At 44.8% G+C, this 20559-nt stretch overlaps 4 protein-coding genes across 12 annotated transcripts; 2 read left to right on the top strand and 2 right to left on the bottom strand.

Moving 5' to 3' along the window:
• Positions 1 to 1927: 1927 nt before the first annotated feature.
• On the bottom strand, positions 1928 to 5163 carry LOC124486535 (serine/threonine-protein phosphatase 2A catalytic subunit beta isoform). The gene is made up of 7 exons (XM_047048214.1): positions 4735 to 5163; positions 3973 to 4182; positions 3667 to 3840; positions 3460 to 3549; positions 3001 to 3162; positions 2792 to 2910; positions 1928 to 2572 (listed from the first exon to the last, which is right to left on the bottom strand). Exons 1-7 carry the CDS (start codon positions 4834 to 4836, stop codon positions 2500 to 2502), a joined length of 930 nt encoding a protein of 309 aa, XP_046904170.1. The 5' UTR covers positions 4837 to 5163; the 3' UTR covers positions 1928 to 2499.
• On the top strand, positions 5040 to 10794 carry LOC124486533 (ATP-dependent RNA helicase DDX4-like). Of its 6 annotated transcripts, none has more exons than XM_047048209.1 (20): positions 5040 to 5168; positions 5467 to 5541; positions 5646 to 5673; positions 5742 to 5801; positions 5885 to 5941; positions 6140 to 6193; positions 6310 to 6387; positions 6565 to 6591; positions 6695 to 6739; positions 6817 to 6870; positions 7094 to 7135; positions 7311 to 7453; positions 7661 to 7813; positions 7917 to 8071; positions 8199 to 8328; positions 8558 to 8724; positions 8805 to 8950; positions 9080 to 9179; positions 9295 to 9737; positions 10568 to 10794. In XM_047048209.1, the coding sequence occupies exons 1-19, from the start codon at positions 5040 to 5042 to the stop codon at positions 9587 to 9589; spliced, it is 1938 nt and encodes a 645-aa protein (XP_046904165.1). In that variant the 3' UTR covers positions 9590 to 9737; positions 10568 to 10794. The 6 variants fall into 6 exon arrangements, with proteins under 6 accessions (XP_046904165.1, XP_046904166.1, XP_046904164.1 ...); XM_047048210.1 differs by lacking the exon at positions 10568 to 10794 and adding an exon at positions 9836 to 10088 and having other exon boundaries at positions 7311 to 7420; XM_047048208.1 differs by lacking the exon at positions 10568 to 10794 and adding an exon at positions 9836 to 10088.
• Positions 10507 to 15952, top strand: LOC124486531 (interleukin-6 receptor subunit beta). 2 transcript variants are annotated; one of them, XM_047048205.1, is made up of 16 exons: positions 10507 to 10588; positions 10822 to 10872; positions 11519 to 11623; positions 11866 to 11974; positions 12202 to 12338; positions 12463 to 12596; positions 12698 to 12857; positions 12959 to 13044; positions 13198 to 13423; positions 13600 to 13782; positions 13929 to 14030; positions 14219 to 14362; positions 14671 to 14793; positions 14913 to 14997; positions 15140 to 15221; positions 15432 to 15952. In XM_047048205.1, the coding sequence occupies exons 1-16, from the start codon at positions 10519 to 10521 to the stop codon at positions 15813 to 15815; spliced, it is 2181 nt and encodes a 726-aa protein (XP_046904161.1). In that variant the 5' UTR covers positions 10507 to 10518; the 3' UTR covers positions 15816 to 15952. The 2 variants fall into 2 exon arrangements, with proteins under 2 accessions (XP_046904161.1, XP_046904162.1); XM_047048206.1 differs by lacking the exons at positions 10507 to 10588; positions 10822 to 10872; positions 11519 to 11623; positions 11866 to 11974; positions 12202 to 12338 and having other exon boundaries at positions 12504 to 12596; positions 12807 to 12857.
• A 301-nt stretch (positions 15953 to 16253) lies between these two features.
• nudt12 (nudix (nucleoside diphosphate linked moiety X)-type motif 12) lies at positions 16254 to 20509 on the bottom strand. Of its 3 annotated transcripts, none has more exons than XM_047048203.1 (7): positions 20445 to 20509; positions 19693 to 19918; positions 18989 to 19557; positions 18532 to 18699; positions 18005 to 18118; positions 17672 to 17871; positions 16254 to 17524 (listed from the first exon to the last, which is right to left on the bottom strand). In XM_047048203.1, exons 2-7 carry the CDS (start codon positions 19896 to 19898, stop codon positions 17414 to 17416), a joined length of 1368 nt encoding a protein of 455 aa, XP_046904159.1. In that variant the 5' UTR covers positions 19899 to 19918; positions 20445 to 20509; the 3' UTR covers positions 16254 to 17413. The 3 variants fall into 3 exon arrangements, with proteins under 3 accessions (XP_046904159.1, XP_046904157.1, XP_046904158.1); XM_047048201.1 differs by having other exon boundaries at positions 20146 to 20481; XM_047048202.1 differs by having other exon boundaries at positions 20210 to 20481.
• Between the last annotated feature and the right edge of the window lie 50 nt (positions 20510 to 20559).

Below are 20559 nucleotides of genomic sequence, written 5' to 3'. Positions count from 1 at the left end.
TCTGGGCATCCTCTTTAATCACAGGGTATAAAAATATGCACATTACATACAGGAATTTATTTAAAAACATTTACTCTTATTTCTACAATTGTCAGTGGGCCACATGGAAAATGTTCACGAGTTAAATGGTATTTGCCGAGTTAATGGTTACTCTTATGGTGATGATCTACCGTCATAAATAATTAAAAGCTGAGAATGTCCCCCAGTCTATGAACAGATAGAGAGATGTTTCCCGTGAGTTGCAGCTGATCCTTGAGATACTTCCCAACATGTTCACAGTACAGGACATCGCAAAACACCCATATCTGGCCAAGGCTTCGCTGGATGTTAGCATTGCAGGTCGGCAGTTTGGAGTTCCGCATGGCACGGGTCACTCCTCTCCACGCCTGTTCTAAATCACCTGCCACACAGTTGTGTCCATTTATGACCCACTTCGCCCTCTGGAGCAAGTTAAGCCTGTGGCTGCAAATAATCTTATGGAACTGTCTGGAGAAAGTATGAGAGTTAGGGGCAGCAAGAAGACCCCCTTGAGCCTGTGAGACAACACTCCACGATCGCCGTTTGACTGTATTTTCGAGGACCCCGTCTTTAGACTGTACGCGTGGCAGCCATGTCTCTGGGCAAGTCTGTGCAGCAACGAGTGCTTTTCCCAAACTAGTCTGGGCACAATCCAGTGGACTTCCGTCAGTGTCAGACCATTTATGTACTGATTCTGGTAGCTCTCGTGCTAAAGTCAATATATGCCTCTGGATTTTTATCACCTCTTCTGGGTAGATGATTGGGGGTGACTTTAGAGGCCTTGTGGGCAGGGTTTTGTCTCCTATGGATGGGTACCACGGTGTAAACACAGGCAAAACTCTGCAGGGGAAATCCTCCAAAGCTTTTTCTGTTTGGCTCACTAAGGTGCCAAGATCTGCAGAGTCTTCTCTGAAGTGCAACACCAAATCCATGCAGACAGGACAACTCCCCCCACATCACTGTTCCATTCGATGAGCCCTAGAGCGAAAGATATTGATGTAATTTAAGCCGTACGGTGAAAAAATACATTACACTCACAGCACACTGGTCCAAACAAAAGGTTGGTTTGCATTCAAACTATTACGGTTTATTTTTGTTGCGTGGAGTCGGTTAAAGTAAGCAGTTCAACTGCTTCCACATTACTTAGTGTCACTAGGATGCTTCAAACCGGTATGGTTGGTGTGCTAAAAGGTAAACCAACTATTTACAGTAGCTAGCTAACTAGCTCGATTTAATTGATTAACCACAATTCAATGACCATGTATATGTTCTGCTACCTATCTCGCAAATAGCAACGATACCAACCTGTTTGACGGTAAATATGTTATAGAATATTTAAAAACCAGCCAACAATGAGTTAACTTTACATTAGCAAGCTATCTAGCATAGCTATGCTAACGCCAAGACGGGGGATGGGCAATTGGGGCAGCTACGGAAGCGTACATTTTGAGTAATCTCGCGTGTCACGCGCATTGGGGGAAGGGCGCAAGAAGCAAACATCGTTTCATGAAAGCAACGAATGCATTCTCTCTACAACGAATATCCATAGATTACAAATAAATAAAACCACGTCCTCTATTTACCGTAATGTTTTTACTTATGGGAACAGCGTGAAATGGCAAATTACACAATTTCTTTATAGCGTATCCAAAGAGGTGGACATTCCTGAGGAGCCTCCAACGTATCTAGGGCAAAGGAGATAGAGGCCTTGTCTCACCATGCCAAGCTTTGAAGAATTCCTGGCTATGACTTTATTACATCAGTAACTATTATAATAAATTAGATCTACGAGCCATTATTAGGTTCCTTACATCAGTTAATTCAACTGATCTGTAAAGTATAAAACCGAAGCACTCGAATGTTATGAGGCAGACTGCATATCGTTAGTATTAGAAAAAAAACACGAGTGTCAACAGAACTGTTTAATCATACGTCCATTGTCTTTATTCAAATTATGGTATACGCTGGCTGGGGACATCCATCAGCACAAGTCACTTTTCTGCATGCCATTAGGCCTGAGTTGCTAAAAATGACCGTTTTACTACTTTAAGCACTCTTACCAATAGTTTTGCAACAAAAAAAGCACAATTTACTGTATTTGCTATGAGATGTGTCATTGAGAGATCAAATAGGGCTATATTGCTGTTTTAAAAAAACTTGCGAGTTTTACATGTCTTAAAAGATCATATGGCACATTTTGGTCCACGTTGGTACTTTCATATTTCAATCATTTTAAACATGTATTAAACAAACAGAATATAATCTTAAACATGTATTGTAAATGTTTCATCAGCACAGCGTAATGACAGCATATCCTAGACAACCATAGAGGGGCTTTTGCTCCCTGTTTTAACTGTTTGCAGGTTTTTTTTTTTTCCTTTTTCTTTTTAAACCTTATCCTCCAATTATTAAACCTCCCTTGTACAGTATATTCAAATTTTTAAGTGGAGATTTTGGGACAACGAGGATAGCTTTGGACATTCACAGGAAGTAGTCAGGAGTACGTCTGGTCACATGGGGTTCACCACGTCGAGGAGCAGGATCAAACTGTAGGCTGGGGGGAAGAGCGAGAAAACAAACCAGTTAGGAGACTACTTGGTAAACCACTACACGCCCTTATTTCTAAAGTGAGGACTTTGCCCACAACACAGTTGACCAAAACATGTACACCAATTTTGTGCTAAAGAACAGTAGCGTGTTTAGGGATAAAGGTTGAGAAGTATAGTACAGGAATAAATGATCCAACCATTAAGGATTGAGTCTTTATACTTACAAAGAATATTTAAGAGTATCATCCAGTTCCATAATAGCCGCTTGGTTGCCACAACGATAGCAGTAGTTTGGCGCACTGAAGATGGTGACAACATTCTTGTCATGGCCCCAGTTGTATCCCTGCAGGAGAGAAAAAGAAAACGTAAGAAAATTAGCTTGTCTGGTGAAAGCTTAGCCGGCGCGGCGCTGCAGCTAGTCACTGTCTCGTACCTCCATGACCAGCTGGTGGGCACGAGAGACCAGGGTTAGGCCGTTGGCATGGTTGAAGGTCTCAGAAATGTCCTGTCCGAAGGTGTAGCCGGCACCACGGGGGGAGATGCCCCAGCCGCCACGGTCATCAGGGTCAGACCACAGCAGGTCACACATGGGGCCCTGGTGAACAGCAGACATAAGTCTCAACAACGGAAATCAAACCATGCATCGGAAACGATTCTACCAAAAATAACATACACGTACTTAATATTATTTTATATCACTGTGCCACTAAAAATCAAGCTAATTACAATCAACAGCAACAACAGAATATGGAAATTAGTAGTACTGTAAAAACCGGAAGTTAAAATTAATTACATTGCATAAAAAATGAAGTTCCCAACCATTGATGTTTAATTTGCCAAGTCATTCATGTTCAGTGTTCTAGGGCACATGGGCGAATATAAAGATGGCTACCTCATGTGGGACCTCCTGCAGGCGGTCCAGGGCTCGTATGTGATCCAGAGTGTCTATGGATGGAGACAGGCCTCCGTGAAGGCAGAAGATCTGACCACGGCAAGGAAAGCAATAATGAAAAGTCAATCTATTTGCTTTATATGGGTAGGTTGAAACGGGGTGTAAATTCTTACATACAAACGGTGTCAAGGCATGTTTCTGACTCACCTGTGTATCTACAAGTGCAGTTAGTGGGAGATAGTCAAAGAGGTCTGTGAAGTATTTCCACACGTTGGCATTGCCATACTTCCTCAAACACTCGTCATAAAACCCATACACCTGAGTGATTTGCCTGCTCTCATGATTTCCTCGGAGAATAGTGATTCTCTCTTGGTACCGAACCTGGAGAAAAGAGGCAACAGTATCGTCAGCCAGGTTACGGATACATTTTCAGCCAGCAGAATGCAAGTGCAACCTAACAGACCTTAGAGGAAGCAACAGAATAGTTTGTTTCAGTGCTGTCTGAAGCCATACCTTTAATGTGACGAGTAGAGTAACCGTTTCCACAGAGTAGTACCCTCTATCCACGTAGTCACCCATAAACAGGTAGTTGGTGTCAGGGGATTTTCCACCAATTTTGAAGAGCTCCATAAGATCATGAAACTGCCCATGGACATCCCCGCAGACGGTCACAGGACATCGCACTTCTTGCACATTTGATTCCTTTGTGAGAATCTCCTTGGCCTAGACATATGAGACGTAAAATGTGTTAGACATATCTGGTTTCATCAGTCATGCCAAATTAAAATATCCACACACCGCTTTTGCAGCACATAAACAGATCAAGGGGATGCAACCTCTAGCTAGCTTGCTAATAAGTAACTAGTACCAGCGACAGGCTGTTTATTAATAAGGACCAGTATAATTACTGTAAATTATGTTACGTGGGAAACCATTGTAAGTAGCCAACAAATCTTTTACATTTTTACGTAACTTTGACCAAAAAGATCATAGCTCTACTATTTTCGTATTATTTGCAGTCGAAATCTACAAAATGAACAAAGTTGTTAGTCTACATTTCTCAAATGGGCAAGTCAGTGAACGTTGTAGTTCAGAGCTCGCTCGCACCCTTTTTTTTACAGTCAGGGTTAGCTAATGTTAGCTAGCCTTGTTGGCTAGCTAGGCTAGGCGCTTAGAGCTAGGCCACGATCTGAAATGGCTGGTAAAAGAATAGTGTTAGCCTGACATAGTTACAATAGTTGAGTAAATTCGTCTATTTCCTAATGCATAACTCACCTTTTCGCAGAGTGTCCTGACTTGATTTTCCGATAACTGCTTACACTCGTTCAATTGTTCGATCCATTGATCTAATTCTTTAGTAAAAGATTTGTCGTCCATGACAGCCGCGGAAGCCAGCCACCGATGTGATGCAGATGCTAATTTCTTGTTAGCTCGCTCTTGCTAGCGTAGCTTAGCTGAATGTATTGTTAGCCGCTCTATTAGTCCCGCTAAAACTGGTACCTATGCTAACTATAAGAACCTAAACAACTTAACTGACGTATCACTTTGACGTTTCAATTTAGTTAACGACGTTATTTCTGATGGGGAACAACAAATTTGAAGGGGTAAGAATGGATCGAAATTCCCCGATGCGGCAGAATCCAGCGACCGAGGATTGCAGCACCAAGGCACCACCACCAGCTAAAGGAGCTACAACAATAACATACGGGGTATTTTGAGGTTGCCAGGTTTAGACCTATCCCATTATTAACGTGTCTAAACCCGCCCTTGAAGATTTATGAGAATTAACTTGCAAATATGTTGTTTTAGAGATCAGTTTGATCACATACATCCAAAACCAACATTTCAGTAACTAGATCGTCATGCCCCACCCTAATCTCACCTTAATTGGTAATTTCAAAGTAATTTAATGACTTATATCAGCTGGTGCAATGTGCACTAGAAAACATGAATGACTGTTGAATTGGTGGTTGGAGGTAGTACTAAACTAATAGTAGTACTTTTTAGTTTTTCAAGAAATCACCTGATCCTCTGAGCCTAAAAACAAAAATGGGTGAGAATTGGGACGAAGAGGAAATCCAGGTAGAAATACTGTGAGAGCCACACAGAGTTAATGATTCAAAATCTGTTGAAGATTGATCTGAGTTCAAGTAAAAAATTAAACCCCTCTTGCTGTTCATTTGTAGGTGTTCACTGGGACTTCAACCAATAATGGTAAGTATAATCGAACTCTAGAAGAAACTGAAAAATCTTTTGTGTGTTAAGACTGTCATCGTTCACAGATGGTGGAAACAGTTTGTGGAACAATGGAGGGCAATTTGGGGGACAGGTCAGTGGTAAAGGTGGGTGTTTTTCAAGACACAACCAGAGGTGGCTCTGTTGACATGTGTGTTGTACAAGCTGGGTGATGGTGTATGTGCTGCAGGTGGAGTCAGGGGAGGAGGCTTCACCACCCCAGCAGAGGACGGAAGCTCCAACTCAGGTCAACTGTCAACTGTCATCTCACAAACATGCCTTTCAAATAATCCCTTTTCAAAACAGTTTTGATATGAGACAGTTGGGATGCATCACATTTCTTAAAAATGGTACAAAGAGTGAGCAACAGTATTAGTAATACTTTGTTTTGTTACAAATCCCAAAATGTCAGATTCTTATGATTTTGTTTTTGTTGCATTTTCAGATAATCATAGACGTTCAACCTTTGGAGAGGTTAATTCCTGGGGAGGCATACGAGGAAAGTTCTCACCTCTCTTCTCCAACTCTCAACTGTACCATCCTCTAATCCCCTAGGTAGAACCGTCTACATTGAAGAGATGTCTGACTGCTGTGTTTGCGTTGCATGGTCCACAGGAGGTCGAGGGAGCAGAGGAGGAAGGGATAGTGCACGATGCTTGAGCAGTGACGCTTCTGATACAGGACCTGAAAAAGGTCTGAATTGCACAATATTTGTTTTGTACCAGGATTTATTCATTGTTTTGCTATATTTTCTGGTGTGTGTGCCTTTGGGTCATAATAAGTCAGTTAACCCACACTACCAAGGAGAACAAGATGGCTCTGCTCATTAATCCCGCATGATCCAAACCTTGTCTTATCCCCCCTATACAGGGAGTGAGCCCAATGGGAACGATAACGGTAATGTGTGATCCCATGTAAACACACATTTTAATACACACAAACACATCATCACAGCGAGTGATGTGGTTGGTTGACATGATTACTGCCCCTTGAACCCCAGACAGTGGAAGTTCACGGAACAGAGAAAATGTAATTGAAGGAAGAGGTATGTTTGCATCATTTCTGGATCCTACCATCTCTGTTACAAATGAAAAGTTGTTCTCAAAGGTTGCTCTCCCACAGGTGACAGAAGCACAATAGATGGAGGAAGTGATGGATTCAGCAATTCATTCCCTGGTATGTTTCATATCTGCCTTTTGTGTATGTCGTGATATCAACATTCCTCATAGTTTTTGTATCATATTTTCAGTTGAAAAATTGTTTGACAAAGGGATGTAACAGGTAACGGTTGTTAGGAGATTATGCGATCCATGTGGATAAAACTGTACCCTCTGTTGTTGCTATGAGACCAGAACACGTAGTCTGTGAGGGCTCACAGGCGTCTCTGTTACTCATACAGATGCATCCAACGATGACAACTTGGATGAAAACCACAATGCAGGTCTGAAGATTTTTATGTTTCACGTTCTATCTTGAGTATCCTAATATTGACAATGAAACGGAAGAAAATGAAAATACACGTTGCAGTGATCCTCTTTTCAAACTCTCTGCTATGTCAGAGGAGGCAATTAACAAAATGGTGATGATGATGAACGTGTGTTGTGATGCCTCTGCAGGTCCCAAGGTGACGTATGTGCCACCTCCCCCTCCTGAAGACGAGACCTCCATCTTCTCTCAGTTCCAGAAGGGGGTCAACTTTGACAAGTTTGATAACATCCAGGTGGAGGTACGTGGGAGAGACCCTCCACCTGCCATCATGGTGAGGATAAATGCATACCACATAGGTTAAGGCCTCTCAGCAGCGGCCCAGCGGTTTGATTCCAACCCGGGCCATTTGCAGCATGTCATCCTCTCTCTGTTCTACCTTTCCCGTCTCTCTCGTACTGTCACCAGCATTCATTTTAAAAGCCCGGCCATAATGCGACACCACTGGTTAAGCTTTCTGCTCTGCCTCTCTCCGGCCCAGTCATTTGAGGAGGCTGGTCTGTGTCCGAACCTGAGCAGGAACATCACCAAGTCTGGCTACAAGAAGCCCACTCCAGTCCAGAAACACAGCATCCCTATCGTATCCACTGGACGAGACCTGCTGGCCTGTGCCCAGACTGGATCAGGGAAAACGGTGAGCTTTGCCCGCACACATGATTCTGAATATTACAGTACTGTAGTATCTGGATATAGTCATTGATAGTCTGTCAACCTCCCTCCCTCGCTCCCTCCCTCAGGCTGCCTTCCTGCTCCCTATCCTCCAGACCCTGATGTCCGACGGTGTCACGGCAGATGGTTTCAAGCAGATCCAGGAGCCCGAGGTCATCATTGTGGCGCCCACCAGGGAACTCATCAACCAGATCTACCTCGATGCTCGGAAGTTCTCCTACGGGTGATTCATTCATTCGTTGATTTGTTTTTTCTTTATTTTACCTTTCGACTTCATTCACATAGGACAGACAATGTGGGGATGAAAGCTGTATGTGTGAAGAGTCCTTGTGACCCCTCCCTTCCCCAAGTGGTTGTTTGCGCCCGGTGGTCGTGTATGGAGGGATCAGTTCGGCCTACGCCATTCGGGAGGTGATGCGGGGGTGCAACGTGCTGTGTGGGACTCCAGGAAGGCTGATGGATATCATCGGCAGAGGAAAGGTGCGGAAAGCTTTTGAACAAGGGGGGGGGGGAACCCAAATCGCAACCCGTCTACTGCTAAAACACTTCGATCATCGCACCAGTACCCTCACTTTTTAAAACATCTGTCAGAACCATCTGCACCATGGTCACCTCCCTGGTCCTCCCCTTTCAGAATGTGCAACACGGTGGTGTGTGGGTGAAGGCGATCGTTGATGGACAAGTTACTGATGTTGATGTTGGGCTGTAGGTAGGAGTCAGGAAGCTGCGCTACCTGGTTCTGGACGAGGCAGACCAGATGTTGGACATGGGCTTTGAACCCGCCATACGTTCCCTCGTGGGGTCACCTGGAATGCCCCCTAAAGAGGAACGTCAGACGCTACTGTTCAGCGCCACATACCCTGAGGACATTCAAAGGTGTGTGATCCTGTAAGAGGTATGGAGAAGTGAGGCGATCGTGTAGCATTTATGAAAGCCTTTTCTGTTTCACGCCCCAGGTTGGCTGCCGACTTCCTTCGAACGGACTACATCTTCCTGGCGGTGGGTCAGGTGGGAGGAGCCTGCTGCGATGTGGAGCAGAGCGTGATCCAGGTCACCCAGTTCTCCAAGAGAGACCAACTGGTGGAGCTGCTGCAGACGACAGGTCAACTCTGATACACAGGCTTTGTTAGCCTGTTAAACTAAAGCCTCGACACTGGGTGCATTTTTAGCAGGCTGATGTGAGATGCAGATGAAGATGTCGGCTTTGATCTTGCGGGGTTTTTGGTTTCAGGCCCCGAGCGAACTCTGGTGTTTGTAGGGTCTAGGAAGAAGGCGGATTTCATCGCCACCTTTCTCTCCCAGGTCAAGATTCCCACCACAAGCATCCACGGGTAAGTTGCTAATCAGAATGTGGACGTCTTAACAGCCAATGGTCTGGACGAGTCTTCCTGGTCCGGGGTTACCAAGACTGATGACGTCACTTCAAAAGTGTGACTGTTCTTGCAGAGACAGGGAGCAGCAGGAACGGGAGGTAGCCCTACACGATTTCCGTTCCGGTAAGTATCCTGTCCTGGTGGCCACATCGGTGGCAGCACGAGGCCTGGATATCGAGCATGTGCAGCACGTGGTGAACTTTGACCTTCCCTCCGGCATCGATGAGTATGTGCAACGCATCGGAAGGACTGGTCGCTGTGGCAACACTGGACGGGCAGTGTCGTTCTTTGAGCCAGATGCTGACACGCCATTGGCTCACTCCCTGGTCAAAGTTCTGGAAGGGGTATTTACATGTTGTTTTATTTAGAGATTTACTCACACTCACTCACTGACTCACTCGGTAACAGTCCCAACAGGAAGTTCCCTCCTGGCTGGAGGAAGTCGCAGCCAGTGGTCATGGCACTGCAGCATTCTGTCCACAAAGGTGTGACTTTGAATCCATGGACACCCACAAGGTAAACCACACAACTGCACCACACTACGTCAGAACCAACTGACGTTATCAACTGCCATCTTTCTTCAAATGTTCTATTTTATCTGTGTGTGTCTGTAGTCTCTTTCTGGAGCCCAGAGCCTGCCTAGTGAGGAGGAATTATGGGAGTGACTCTTCACTCACCTTGCTAACATCCCTGTCCTGGTCTGACCCCTTGAAGCCGAGTTTAATAATAACATCTGGAGCAAAGAATCCCAATTTAAACTAATCATCACTGTGGCCACTGCAATGCTCATAAAATGAATATTAATAAGCGGTGGGATGCACAGTATATGTCATGAGCACTGTAATGTAAATAAAATTAACTGCATTGAATTGTGTTTATTTTCGTTAGATACTGGGGAAAATGGTTGGCAGCATAATCATACGGCATTACGTCACATCATAGACATTCATACACATACCTCATACCTTGCAACAGATTAGGCTGGCCAAACAAGCTGGGCAATCTACTTCCATGCCTTACCTGTTTAAAAATGTAATGGCTTGTGGAGAAAAATGAAAAAGAACAACGTTCAGTGCAATACACAGAATACGGTTTTAAAAGAATCAGCTTACAGCACGCGCATGACAAGAAAGCATGGCGAAATATCCTGTGTGGTGAGCTACTAGGAGTGACAGATCCAGATCAGCAGTGTTCCTTCCCCCTCTAGATACTCTTACATAGATGGCTTGGCAAGTTTAGGACTTGCTCCTGTGCTGAGGAAACACTTCAAACATCTAATGTTCTGCATTCCAGTCCTATGTCTGAGATGGGGCCCAAAAGTGACATTTTGTTTTGGATGTTTTTAGGCACATGCTTCCTAAGACTGGGTGAGTCACCTTAGTCTCGGACTGATAGCATCTTGTGACATTTACATGTACGTGTTATACATTTAGCAGAAGCTTTTATCCAAAGCGACTTCCAAGAGGGTGCTTTTACAAAAAGTGCATAAGAGAGCTTAAGAAAAAGTGCATAACTGTGCATCCTTAAAACGAAAAACACAACTTTGTAGCTAGGACATTTGGTAACTTTTAAGATGTTAACATTCCTCTTCTGTCTCCAGAGAGAACCTCCTGTCAGAGCAATGACCCATCTGAAACACGTCACCCTTGTGGTATGTAGTTTATAGTAGTTTATTTAGCACTTTGAGATTTGTTTTCAAATAATAAGTGCGTTAGAAATACAATTTATTATTATTGTTGGAGCCATTATTGTTCACCTATGGGGTTAATAGGGCTTGTTTCATTTGGGTGTGGTTTGTGGTGGTTGGTTTATGTTTGGGCACAGGTGACCTATGTTCGGCTCGGCCATAGGTAGCAGTGACGGGTCAAAGGTTATATCAAAATCAAATCAAGTTATATAGGGTCACGGGCACCATTGTACGGGAGGCCAGGGTGACGGGAGGTCATACTGTTTTTACCGCTTTTATATTTAATAAACGGGAACACCCCGAACGAACGCAGTTCATTCTGTACAGTGCGTCATAAACTGGATCCCCCGCACCCAGAAACGACACCTACGGCAGGACAGGATGAGCGCTACAATAATAATAATAATAATTATTATTATAACGATTCTAGTATCTTTACAGCTTGTGGAAAGTAATTCAGTATTTCTCTAACCTCAAGAGTTCCTCTTTGCAAATTGGGTGAATATGGGTTCTCAGTGGGACTGTATTAGTGGATGTTGTGTACATGTACATGTTCGTATTAAGCAGTGTATCTTTATCATGATATTATATGTGTGCTCCATCCACCCAGAGTTGACCTTGCAGGCAAAGGATCTCAAGTCGTGTGATAATAATAAGAAGATCTGTGTCAGTGACGTCAGAGACTGTGAGGCCCACTCTTCTCAGTATAACCCTGGTAAGAAGCTTCTGTCTAATCACCGACAATCTCAGATAGGAAATGGGCTGGGTCTACATTTCAATGCACACAACATGGCAAGATATTCAGTTTTTGCCAAATTGCCAACTTTTCTATTTTGTGGTTAGTGTAATTTATTTGTACTGTAAGCAAGACGTTTAAAGACAATTGATATCAGAGAAACACAAGTTCAGATGATTCCCTTTTTTTCTTTATCTTTCTATGTTGACATCTTTCTGCAGTATCCCTGAACATCTCTTGCTATTTGAATTCCCGCCTGTGCCGCCTGTCCTTCTCTTGGAATACCGAGTTGGTCAACTGTGAGGACACCACTTACTCTTTCATCCTAAAGTGAGTAAAGATGGCTGACCACTCACAGCGGTTAGGGGCATCGGGCTATTAATCGGAAGGTTGCCGGTTCGATTCCAGGCCATGCAAAATGACGTTGTGTCCTTGGGCAAGGCACTTCGCTCTGGATAAGAGCTTCTGCTAAATGACTAAATGTAAAGTTACACTCTTTAATCTGAATTAATTTAAAGTGCTGTGATACAGTCATGTGGTTCTCCTGTGATTTTCAGTTTCAGTACCGATAGGACTTATTGCAAGAGGGTTATAAACGGGTTTGCAAAGTTCAACCTGACGCTCCACCGGAGGGGCAGCCGGCAGGAGGACGAGGGCTGGTTCAGGCCACATCTTGTGGACATGGTTCATGCAGGTTAGTTCTTTCCGATTGTGACGTGGAGCTGCAGCAATTTCACGAGAATTAAGCTGGTATCTAATCTTGTTCTAAGAACGATGGCTGATTTAGTTCCTGTCTTATCATCTTGATCACAATGCAGTGAAGGCTCCTGTTCCATCTATCACAACAGTAAAAAGTTTGGATGATTCTGTATCTATGTCTTGGACTGGCGACAGAGGACACAAGAAATGTCAGGTCCGCTATCGAGTTAGCACGGACCACTCATGGACCCAGGTACTGACTGCATAAGACCAGTCAGGTCGTTTAAGGTCACCATGAGCATGTGCTATGTATATATTGTTGGCCCTACCATCTTGATATGGTTTTCCTGCCAGGTACAAGAAGATGTCCTTGTCGTTTATGGTAAAAGCGTAGTCTATACGATAAAAGCCCTTCAGCCCTACACAAACTACTGTGTCAGTTTGGCGTGTGTTGGGTCGGCAGGGTACTGGAGCGAATGGAGCAATGAGGTTCCAGTCATGACGCTGGAAAGGGGTGAGTTGGCCCTGGGCCTAGGGAGGAGTAGGTAAGGGGTGAAAATTGAGGGGAACAGAATAATCCTGTGGGATCTCATTTCTGTGTTTTTTTTCTCACAGCTCCCTCTAAAGGCCTGGAGGTTTGTTACCACTTGAGGCCATCATCCTCATCTAGTAGAGATCATCATCTGATCCTGATGTGGAAGGTCAGATGTGTATTACTGTACACCTCAGTTTTGGATTTAGAGAACCTGTAACTATGTAAATCTTCACAGGGATGCTTGTCCCCAACGCCTCTTAAGATCACGTGTCTAACCAGGAAGTTATGTTGACTATGGCATCTGCTGTGTCTCTTTCAGGCTCTTAACATGCATGAGGCTAAAGGTCGTATCCTTGGATACCGGGTGGACTACACACCGAAGACAGACAGTGGTGGCCGGTCCCAGAACGTGACCTTTGACAACACACAGCTCAGGAGGGAGCTGTCCGTGCGGGAGCAGGAGGGGGAGGTCACTGTAACAGCTTCTAACAGCGCAGGCTCTTCCCCTCCCTCCCTTCTCCGCATCCACCCCCTACCTCCACAGGGTGAGTTTGCGTCCCCACTACGTCCCGCTGTTTTTGGACACTGGGCAGGCCTGTCTCCTATGAGATAAGGCCGCATACTCACGGGTTTTAGTGTTTAGTAAAACGATAACTCTAAAACCTTTTCTTTCCTCTCTAAAACCAACAGTTTTTCTTTAAGTTATTGTTGTTCCTGTCAGCTATGTCAACAGTGAGGAGTCTGTGGGTGAGGTCTCGAGGGGTCTTCCTGGTGGTTCAGTGGGACATGGAGAACTCCTCCCTGCCTGCCAGTGAGTTTGCCATAGAGTGGACCTCCCATGCAAACCCTGAATCTAAGCACTGGAGGTGGGTGGATGGATACAGCAGGTCTGCCGACTTGACAGGTAAAACACATGGAAATGGTCCTACAGTACGGAGGGCCAGTTACCGTGGTGACGACAACGCTGCCGTGGCAGAATATGACATGCTGTCCAATGACATGACGCCTGCCCTCCTTCTCTACTCTTGTGAAACCCATCCCCTGCTCCAGAACATGTCCTTCCTCTGCAGACTTACACGGTTAGCATCTACCCCATCTACCACAGTCTGTGTGGCCTTCCACAGTCACTTCCTGTCAGCCTGGAGAATGGAGGTGAGCCCTGCCAAACTACTCACTCTCTCAATGCTTGTATTGTTCAGTTCAAATGCATTTGAACCAACCACCCTCTTCCAAAATGACTATAATCCAACGTAATACATCCTGTAGCTATCAACAACAAACTGAATTTCCTCTAACGGGTTTTGTTTAAATTTGTTGGTCTGTTTCACAAACTTTTTCAGTTCTCTCAAAGCCCGTCAAGTTACACATCGACGTGACAGGTGACGTAGGGACTGCAAGGTGGGAGTGGGAGACGGAGATAAATGGGCCCCACATCAGAGTGGAGGGGTACAAACTGGCGATCAAACAGGGGAAGCAGGAACAAGGTACCAGCACTGCAGTAAAGGGACAGCACATGCATCTTGACTGTGGGCCTGGTCTAGGGTGACATTTCTAACGGCTGCTGTAGATGATCTTGATGTTTGTTGTCTGTTGATGCGCTTTTAAGGTGTCTTATACGTCCTGTTCTAAACCCCAAATTGCCTCTCAGAGGACGTTAACGTTTTTTAACTCCTAAGTTTAACCCAGGTCTCTCAAAGTTTGCATGCAGTCCTGTGGGACAAAACACTCTGATGTTAAACTGTCTCAGTCATGTGGATGTATTGATCACATGGTGTTCTTCTCTATGCCTCAGTGTTCACCGTGTGGCCTGATGTAAGGCAACACACCTTCCATAAACTTCAACCCGACATCACATACTCAGTTCACCTGCTGGCAGACAACCGCACACAAGAAACTATCACATTTACTGTTGAAGGTAGGTGTGTCTGAACCAGTCGGAAGTAGACATTTTATTGTCAGTGATTGTTAATGTAAAGGAAAATTGTCTCCAGAGTTAATGGTTTAATTTGAAGGTCTGTCATCGGGCATTTCCAGGTTATCTTGAGGCCGTTGCTACAGCAACCCCGCTAATCTCCTTGACTCTGGTTCTGGGACTGTTTGCCATTTTGTACAAAACTCTGTGAGTAAGATACTGTACACGTCCACCATATGAAGTCAGACGTTTACAGACTATCAAATTACAATACAGTAACTCTCTCCTGTTCTCAAAAGTCGATCCGACATTTTAGACATCGTCAGTGGCTTGTGTTCTTTCTCTGCAGATACAAGGACCATATCCTGTCCCAAGTAGCTAACCCCCAGGCCAGTCAGATAGGACAGTGGCTGTTGAAGCCTCATACGGAGGTAAATATCCTGCCATTATTTTCACACCATAATTACAAGGTGATTTAACATGTCATGGCAGTTTCATTTAAGTGGTCAATAACATCAGTGAGTTATTAAAGAGATGGTTGCATGATGCAAGGCATCATGGGAGTTAAACACCATTTAGGTGAACACCACGTCGCTCCTCTTTTAAAGGAGTATTCTGTTTTTTTCCCCTTCCCCTGACAGGAAGTTGTAGAGAAGAACATTCTGAAGCTAGAAGACTTCCTGGTCACGGACCTCCAAGCAGCAAGTTGTTTTACCGAGCCAGATCCAGAATCCCCATCTCCAAGCGAGGAAGAAGACAAAAGCACATGCTTCATTTTCTCTCTACCTCGCAATGAAAACCCAGGTCCGGCTATACTGCTGTGCTGCTCTGGCTGTGAGGAGAGTTCCATCGGAAAACTGGAGAGTTCCAGAGTTCCATCTGAAGACTCTCAGATCAAATGTACCCTGGGCTGCTGCCCCGGCTGCATCCAGACCTGGGCCCCTCCAAGACTGACCTTCACAGTGGGCAACACCATTGAATGCGACAGTGACTATATAGTGAACACCTTCTCTGTGCAACACTGACAGTTGGCTGGGCTATCCAATTGATGATATGCAAAACTGCCATATGAATAAATGTATCTAGTTTGTAAAATACTTTGAACATAATTAATCTGAAGCTACCTGACAATATACTCTGGACAAAACTGACAATTAAACAAGAGTCCTTGTACAGTAAATATCAATGATTTTTGTGATTTATTCATGAACCACAAAACTGGTTTGTTTATGAACTGATAACATTAACAAGAGTGGAATATAATGTATAATGAAATGTTCATTGGTGTGCACACATTTGAATTTTGTGCAGGTGGTTGCCAGGTTCTTTAGAAAACACAGGCTCCAATCACATTCCTGTAAGTACAGTAACTACACGGATGTCTATTGCATAGTGAGCCATTTACCACATCATGATACAAACATTCCCAAGGCCTTTTCAATGATAAACAACACAGGACATTGTTCAGTTAATTACTCAGTTTAAACATACCTGAATAGTCCAACACTGTACAATCCAACCACATGTTGTGCTGTCCTTCACCAAAAATAATCTACACTGAAACCTTGCTTGTTATATAGTCTTTATGTTAATCTTTAAAACACTATCCACTGAGTTTGGTACTGTGACACAACATTGACATCAGATGAGAAATGATGTCTCTTATAGTTAACATCCATTTTTCTAACATTACATTTGAGTTGCTTGATTTGAATGTGGGCCTGCTACTGTAACCTCACAGACTGCCTTCTTAGCAGTGGTTTTCCATGGATGAGATGGAGGTAAATCTCAATGACACTTCAATAACTAGATTTAAAAAGGCAGTTCAGTTGACTAAATATTAAAATTGGCATGGCTCTTTTTCAGAAGAATGATGCATTCCATGCCTTAAGAGAGATTTTACACGATAAAACAATGTCAAGGATCTGCCAGTTATTAATAGCATTTAACCCATCCATTATAAATAATTTTAACAGAAAAGCAGCACACTTACATTGACTGATGTCTAGAATCAGTAGAATCAACTGTTCATCTGAAGGCGGGAAAGCAGCTGAATAGAGCCAAATGACGTGTCCTTGGGCAAGGCACTTCACCCTACTTGCCTCGGGGGGAAATGTCCCTGTACTTAATGCAAGTCGCTCTGGATAAGAGCATCTGCTAAATGACTATGTCAGAGTAGGAGGCTTTCTGTTCCTTCTGAAGGCCACCCTGGTGTTTAAGTGCTGTCACACCAGCCTGATACATACAGCTGACTGGCATCACTGAGTAAAAGTCCACCACCTGAACTAACCCCACCTGCTTCTCCGTACAGCAGACGTGGTCAAGTGAGATGTAGGAATCTGCTGAAAGGTTTGAAGTAGCTGCTGATCCGCATAGCCGGAGATCTGACGCCAAGGGCCCCATTGTCCTACATGTTCTAGATGTTTACATGGTCCAGCACACCTGATTCAAATGAATGTTCGTTATCAGGCTTCTGTTAACAACCCGTTTGTTAGAATCAGGTATGTTGAAGCAGGGAAATATCTAGAACATGTATGACAGCAGCCCTTGAGGACCAGGGTTTGACACCCCTGATCTAGAACATGCAGGACGGGCCTGAGGACCAGGGTTGAGAAACGCTGGCCTAAAGATTGGAGGTCATGCCAACCCAGTGTTTGACCAGCTGGTGGGCGATGGCTTGTTGAGGGGGCATGGTGAAGACAGGCTTTGTTCCCTTGACCATTGCATCTGTAACCTGAGACACACACACATAAAATCAAACAACAACAAACATCACATCACTAAATTGCATGACCTTGTATTACATTTAAGGCAAAGTTTTTCTTTGTATTGATGACGAACACACAGCAGGGTCACTAGCGCATGCTCTACATGTGCTCACCTGTTGCCGTGTGAACCAACGAGCCTCTTCGATTTCTTTCTCATCGACTTTGATGTCTGTCGACACGGCAACAGCGAGGCACCCAATCATAAGCGAGGAGGGCATGGGCCAGGGTTGGCAGGAGACGTACTGGACTGGACCCGTCTTGACTCCGCTCTCCTCCTCCACCTCTCTCCTCACCGCGTCCTCTATCGCTTCTCCTGGACGGAGAGAGGAAACAGGAAGTGTTATTGCAATAGGAAGGATGGAAAGAACACATTTCAAACAACACACACACTCATACACAGGAAAGGACTCATACAAGCCTAGATGTAGTGTACAGCAGAAACTCACCTGGTTCTATGAAGCCTGCCAGACAGGAGAACATGCCAGGGGGAAAAGTCTTCTTTCTTCCCAGCAGAACCTGGTTACCGTCTGGGTGGATGACCAGCATAATCACCACAGGATCTGCAGAGAGGTCACAGTCAATGACCACATTAACCCTGGACTACTTTACAAGACATGATCATGATTGGAATACAAAGAAGAACACTCAAATGACTGCACTGTTAAAATCGAGAAGAGGATAAAAGTATTTAAAGTGAGAAGAGGTTAAGTCAGGTCTGTAACCCTGAATATTAATTCTCAAAAATAACTGTATCAATCCAAGTTTCGTCTTCATATTTTAGACCAGAGGGCTTCATATTGTCAATTTTTTAAATCCAGGCTAATAACTCACTTGTTCTCTCTGGTTTCCTAGCTGTTGAGAGCTGTGTTTATATGTGATTTTGTCTCTTTGCTTTTACTCTGTGAAAGCACTTTGGGTCAACCGTGGGTTGTTTAAAACCGTGCCACACAAACACACTAACTTGGCTTCTTACCGACACGTGGGTAGCAGGTGTTGTGGATGCCCTGCTGGCTCCTGCAGTCCGAGTTCAGGCAGGTCCTCTTGTAGCCCCCTTCCTCCACCTTGGTCTTACTGCCACAGGTGGGGCAGAAGCTGTACCGGCTGTGCCAGGCCAACACAGACCGCGCCTGTGCCATGATGCCTGCCAGAGGCACAGGGACAGCAGTGGTTTGGTTACTTTCCCCAAACTTGTTTTACATTCATTAGAGCTGTGGTTGTAGCCCATGGAGGAACTACTATTAAGTGCTTCTTTACTCTACTGTTGTATTGCCTTTTTTTACTCTGGCAGGGGGACTGCCTATGGAAACTAGCCTTTTGGCTATAATTGGGTGCATTTACATTTTTATGTTCATAAATGTACACTGTCCCTCTTGATCAAATAAATTGAATTGAATATTGAATTGAACTGTACTAAACGCTACTCAACTCACCAGCATCGTCCTCATTCAGCCTGAGAAGCCCGGGGAAGGGATGTTTGAGGAAGAAGCTGTTCCTGTCTGGGATGGTAAGGTTCCCCAGGGGGTCGGTGTCTGTGTCGACAGCGAACCAGGCCGTCGGCTCTCCTCCCTCCCTCAGAGCACCAGGGGCCCCGCGACGCTTCTCCACCCCTAAGAAGATGACGGTGCTCCCTGGCTTCTGCAGAAGCTCCGCGACAGAGCCCGGCCCCAGCCGGCACAGCCTCATTTCCCCCTGGCTCGCCTTCTTGGTCTCCTCAGCCGTGGAGCTCACCAGAGGGTTGAGACCGAAGAAGAGGAGGAAGACGGAGTCTGGGGAGTTCTGTCGGGCTTCCAGCCAGGCAGAGTCAGACCGCCTCTCACTCAGCCTGTCCAGGACCTCCTTGCTGAAGTAGTTCTCGTGCTCGTCCGCCCCGGGGTCCAGCAGGGCGCGGTCCCAACCGCCCACGTTCCTGGAGAGCAGGTAGGCGATGTGGCGGTGGCCCCAGAACTTGGCAATGTCGTAAGCCGTCTGGGAAGACTGGTTGACGGACAGCTTGTCGCACCTTGACCAGGAAAAAGAGAAGAGTGATCCGCTACGTGCCATGTATAAACATTTGTGTGTCGATCACAGAAGATATAGCACTGCAAGGGGTACATATATAGCAAATCTTGAATAGTGTTCCAGTAGAGGTGGGTACCCGTAAGACAGTAGAGTTTGTACAACATCAAAATGTCCGTTCCTGGCCGCCATCATCAGAGCGGTCCAGTCTTTTTCTCCCTTCTGATTAGTCAGAGAATTGGACTGTGACAACATGGAGGTCACCTTGACCAGGTCCCCCCTTGCTGCTGCGTCCAGAAACCTCTCCACCATCTCCTCCATGGGACTCATTTGAACATCTGCCATACTCGAGGTTATCCAGAGAACTGGTAAACACGGGACAGCAAGTATGGGTTTAGATATACTCCCCTGGTAGGTGACTATGAGTTTAACTGAAAGCATCTCAAGAAAATTCACAAAATCATGACTTGTTTAACTAGCAACCATGAGTTCCAAACAGTGTCAAAGTCAAATACGGACTCGACAGAAACGAGACGCTAGAACCTTAGTTATTTCTAGAGACTACTAACTCATGAATGAGCTAATCACATACCTCAAGACACTTGACCTCTACTTTCAAGACAGTTTATGAACAGTACCCAGTCCGATTATGTCACCTGTTCTCAAGGCTGCATGATCATGTGTTCTTTGAGCCGAAAAAGAGCTAGCCTAGCTAGTAGTGGAACATGCCAGGTAGAGTACCAAAGTATTTCAGTGGAAGGTCTCAAGCTAGGCTAGGGGCTGCCTCTGCTAGCTGTAAACTTCAAAAGTAGCAACGTATGTAAACGAATACAGACTTTATACAATTATTTCGAAATCCTTTATATAATATAATGTCCTTCAGCCACATACGTTGTTATGTCAGCTTTCTGTAAAGAGCAGTTCCTTTCTCCGCCACTAACAGATTACAGAAACGTTGCAGATAAATTGAGTTACATTCGAGAGCAACATTGTCAACAACGTCAAA

Source organism: Hypomesus transpacificus, chromosome 24 (genome assembly GCF_021917145.1).
Source record: "Hypomesus transpacificus isolate Combined female chromosome 24, fHypTra1, whole genome shotgun sequence".
NCBI classification, from domain to species: Eukaryota; Metazoa; Chordata; class Actinopteri; order Osmeriformes; family Osmeridae; genus Hypomesus; species Hypomesus transpacificus.
The sequence above is the reverse complement of the archived record's forward strand: the minus strand, read 5'-3'. Positions and strand labels throughout refer to the sequence as shown.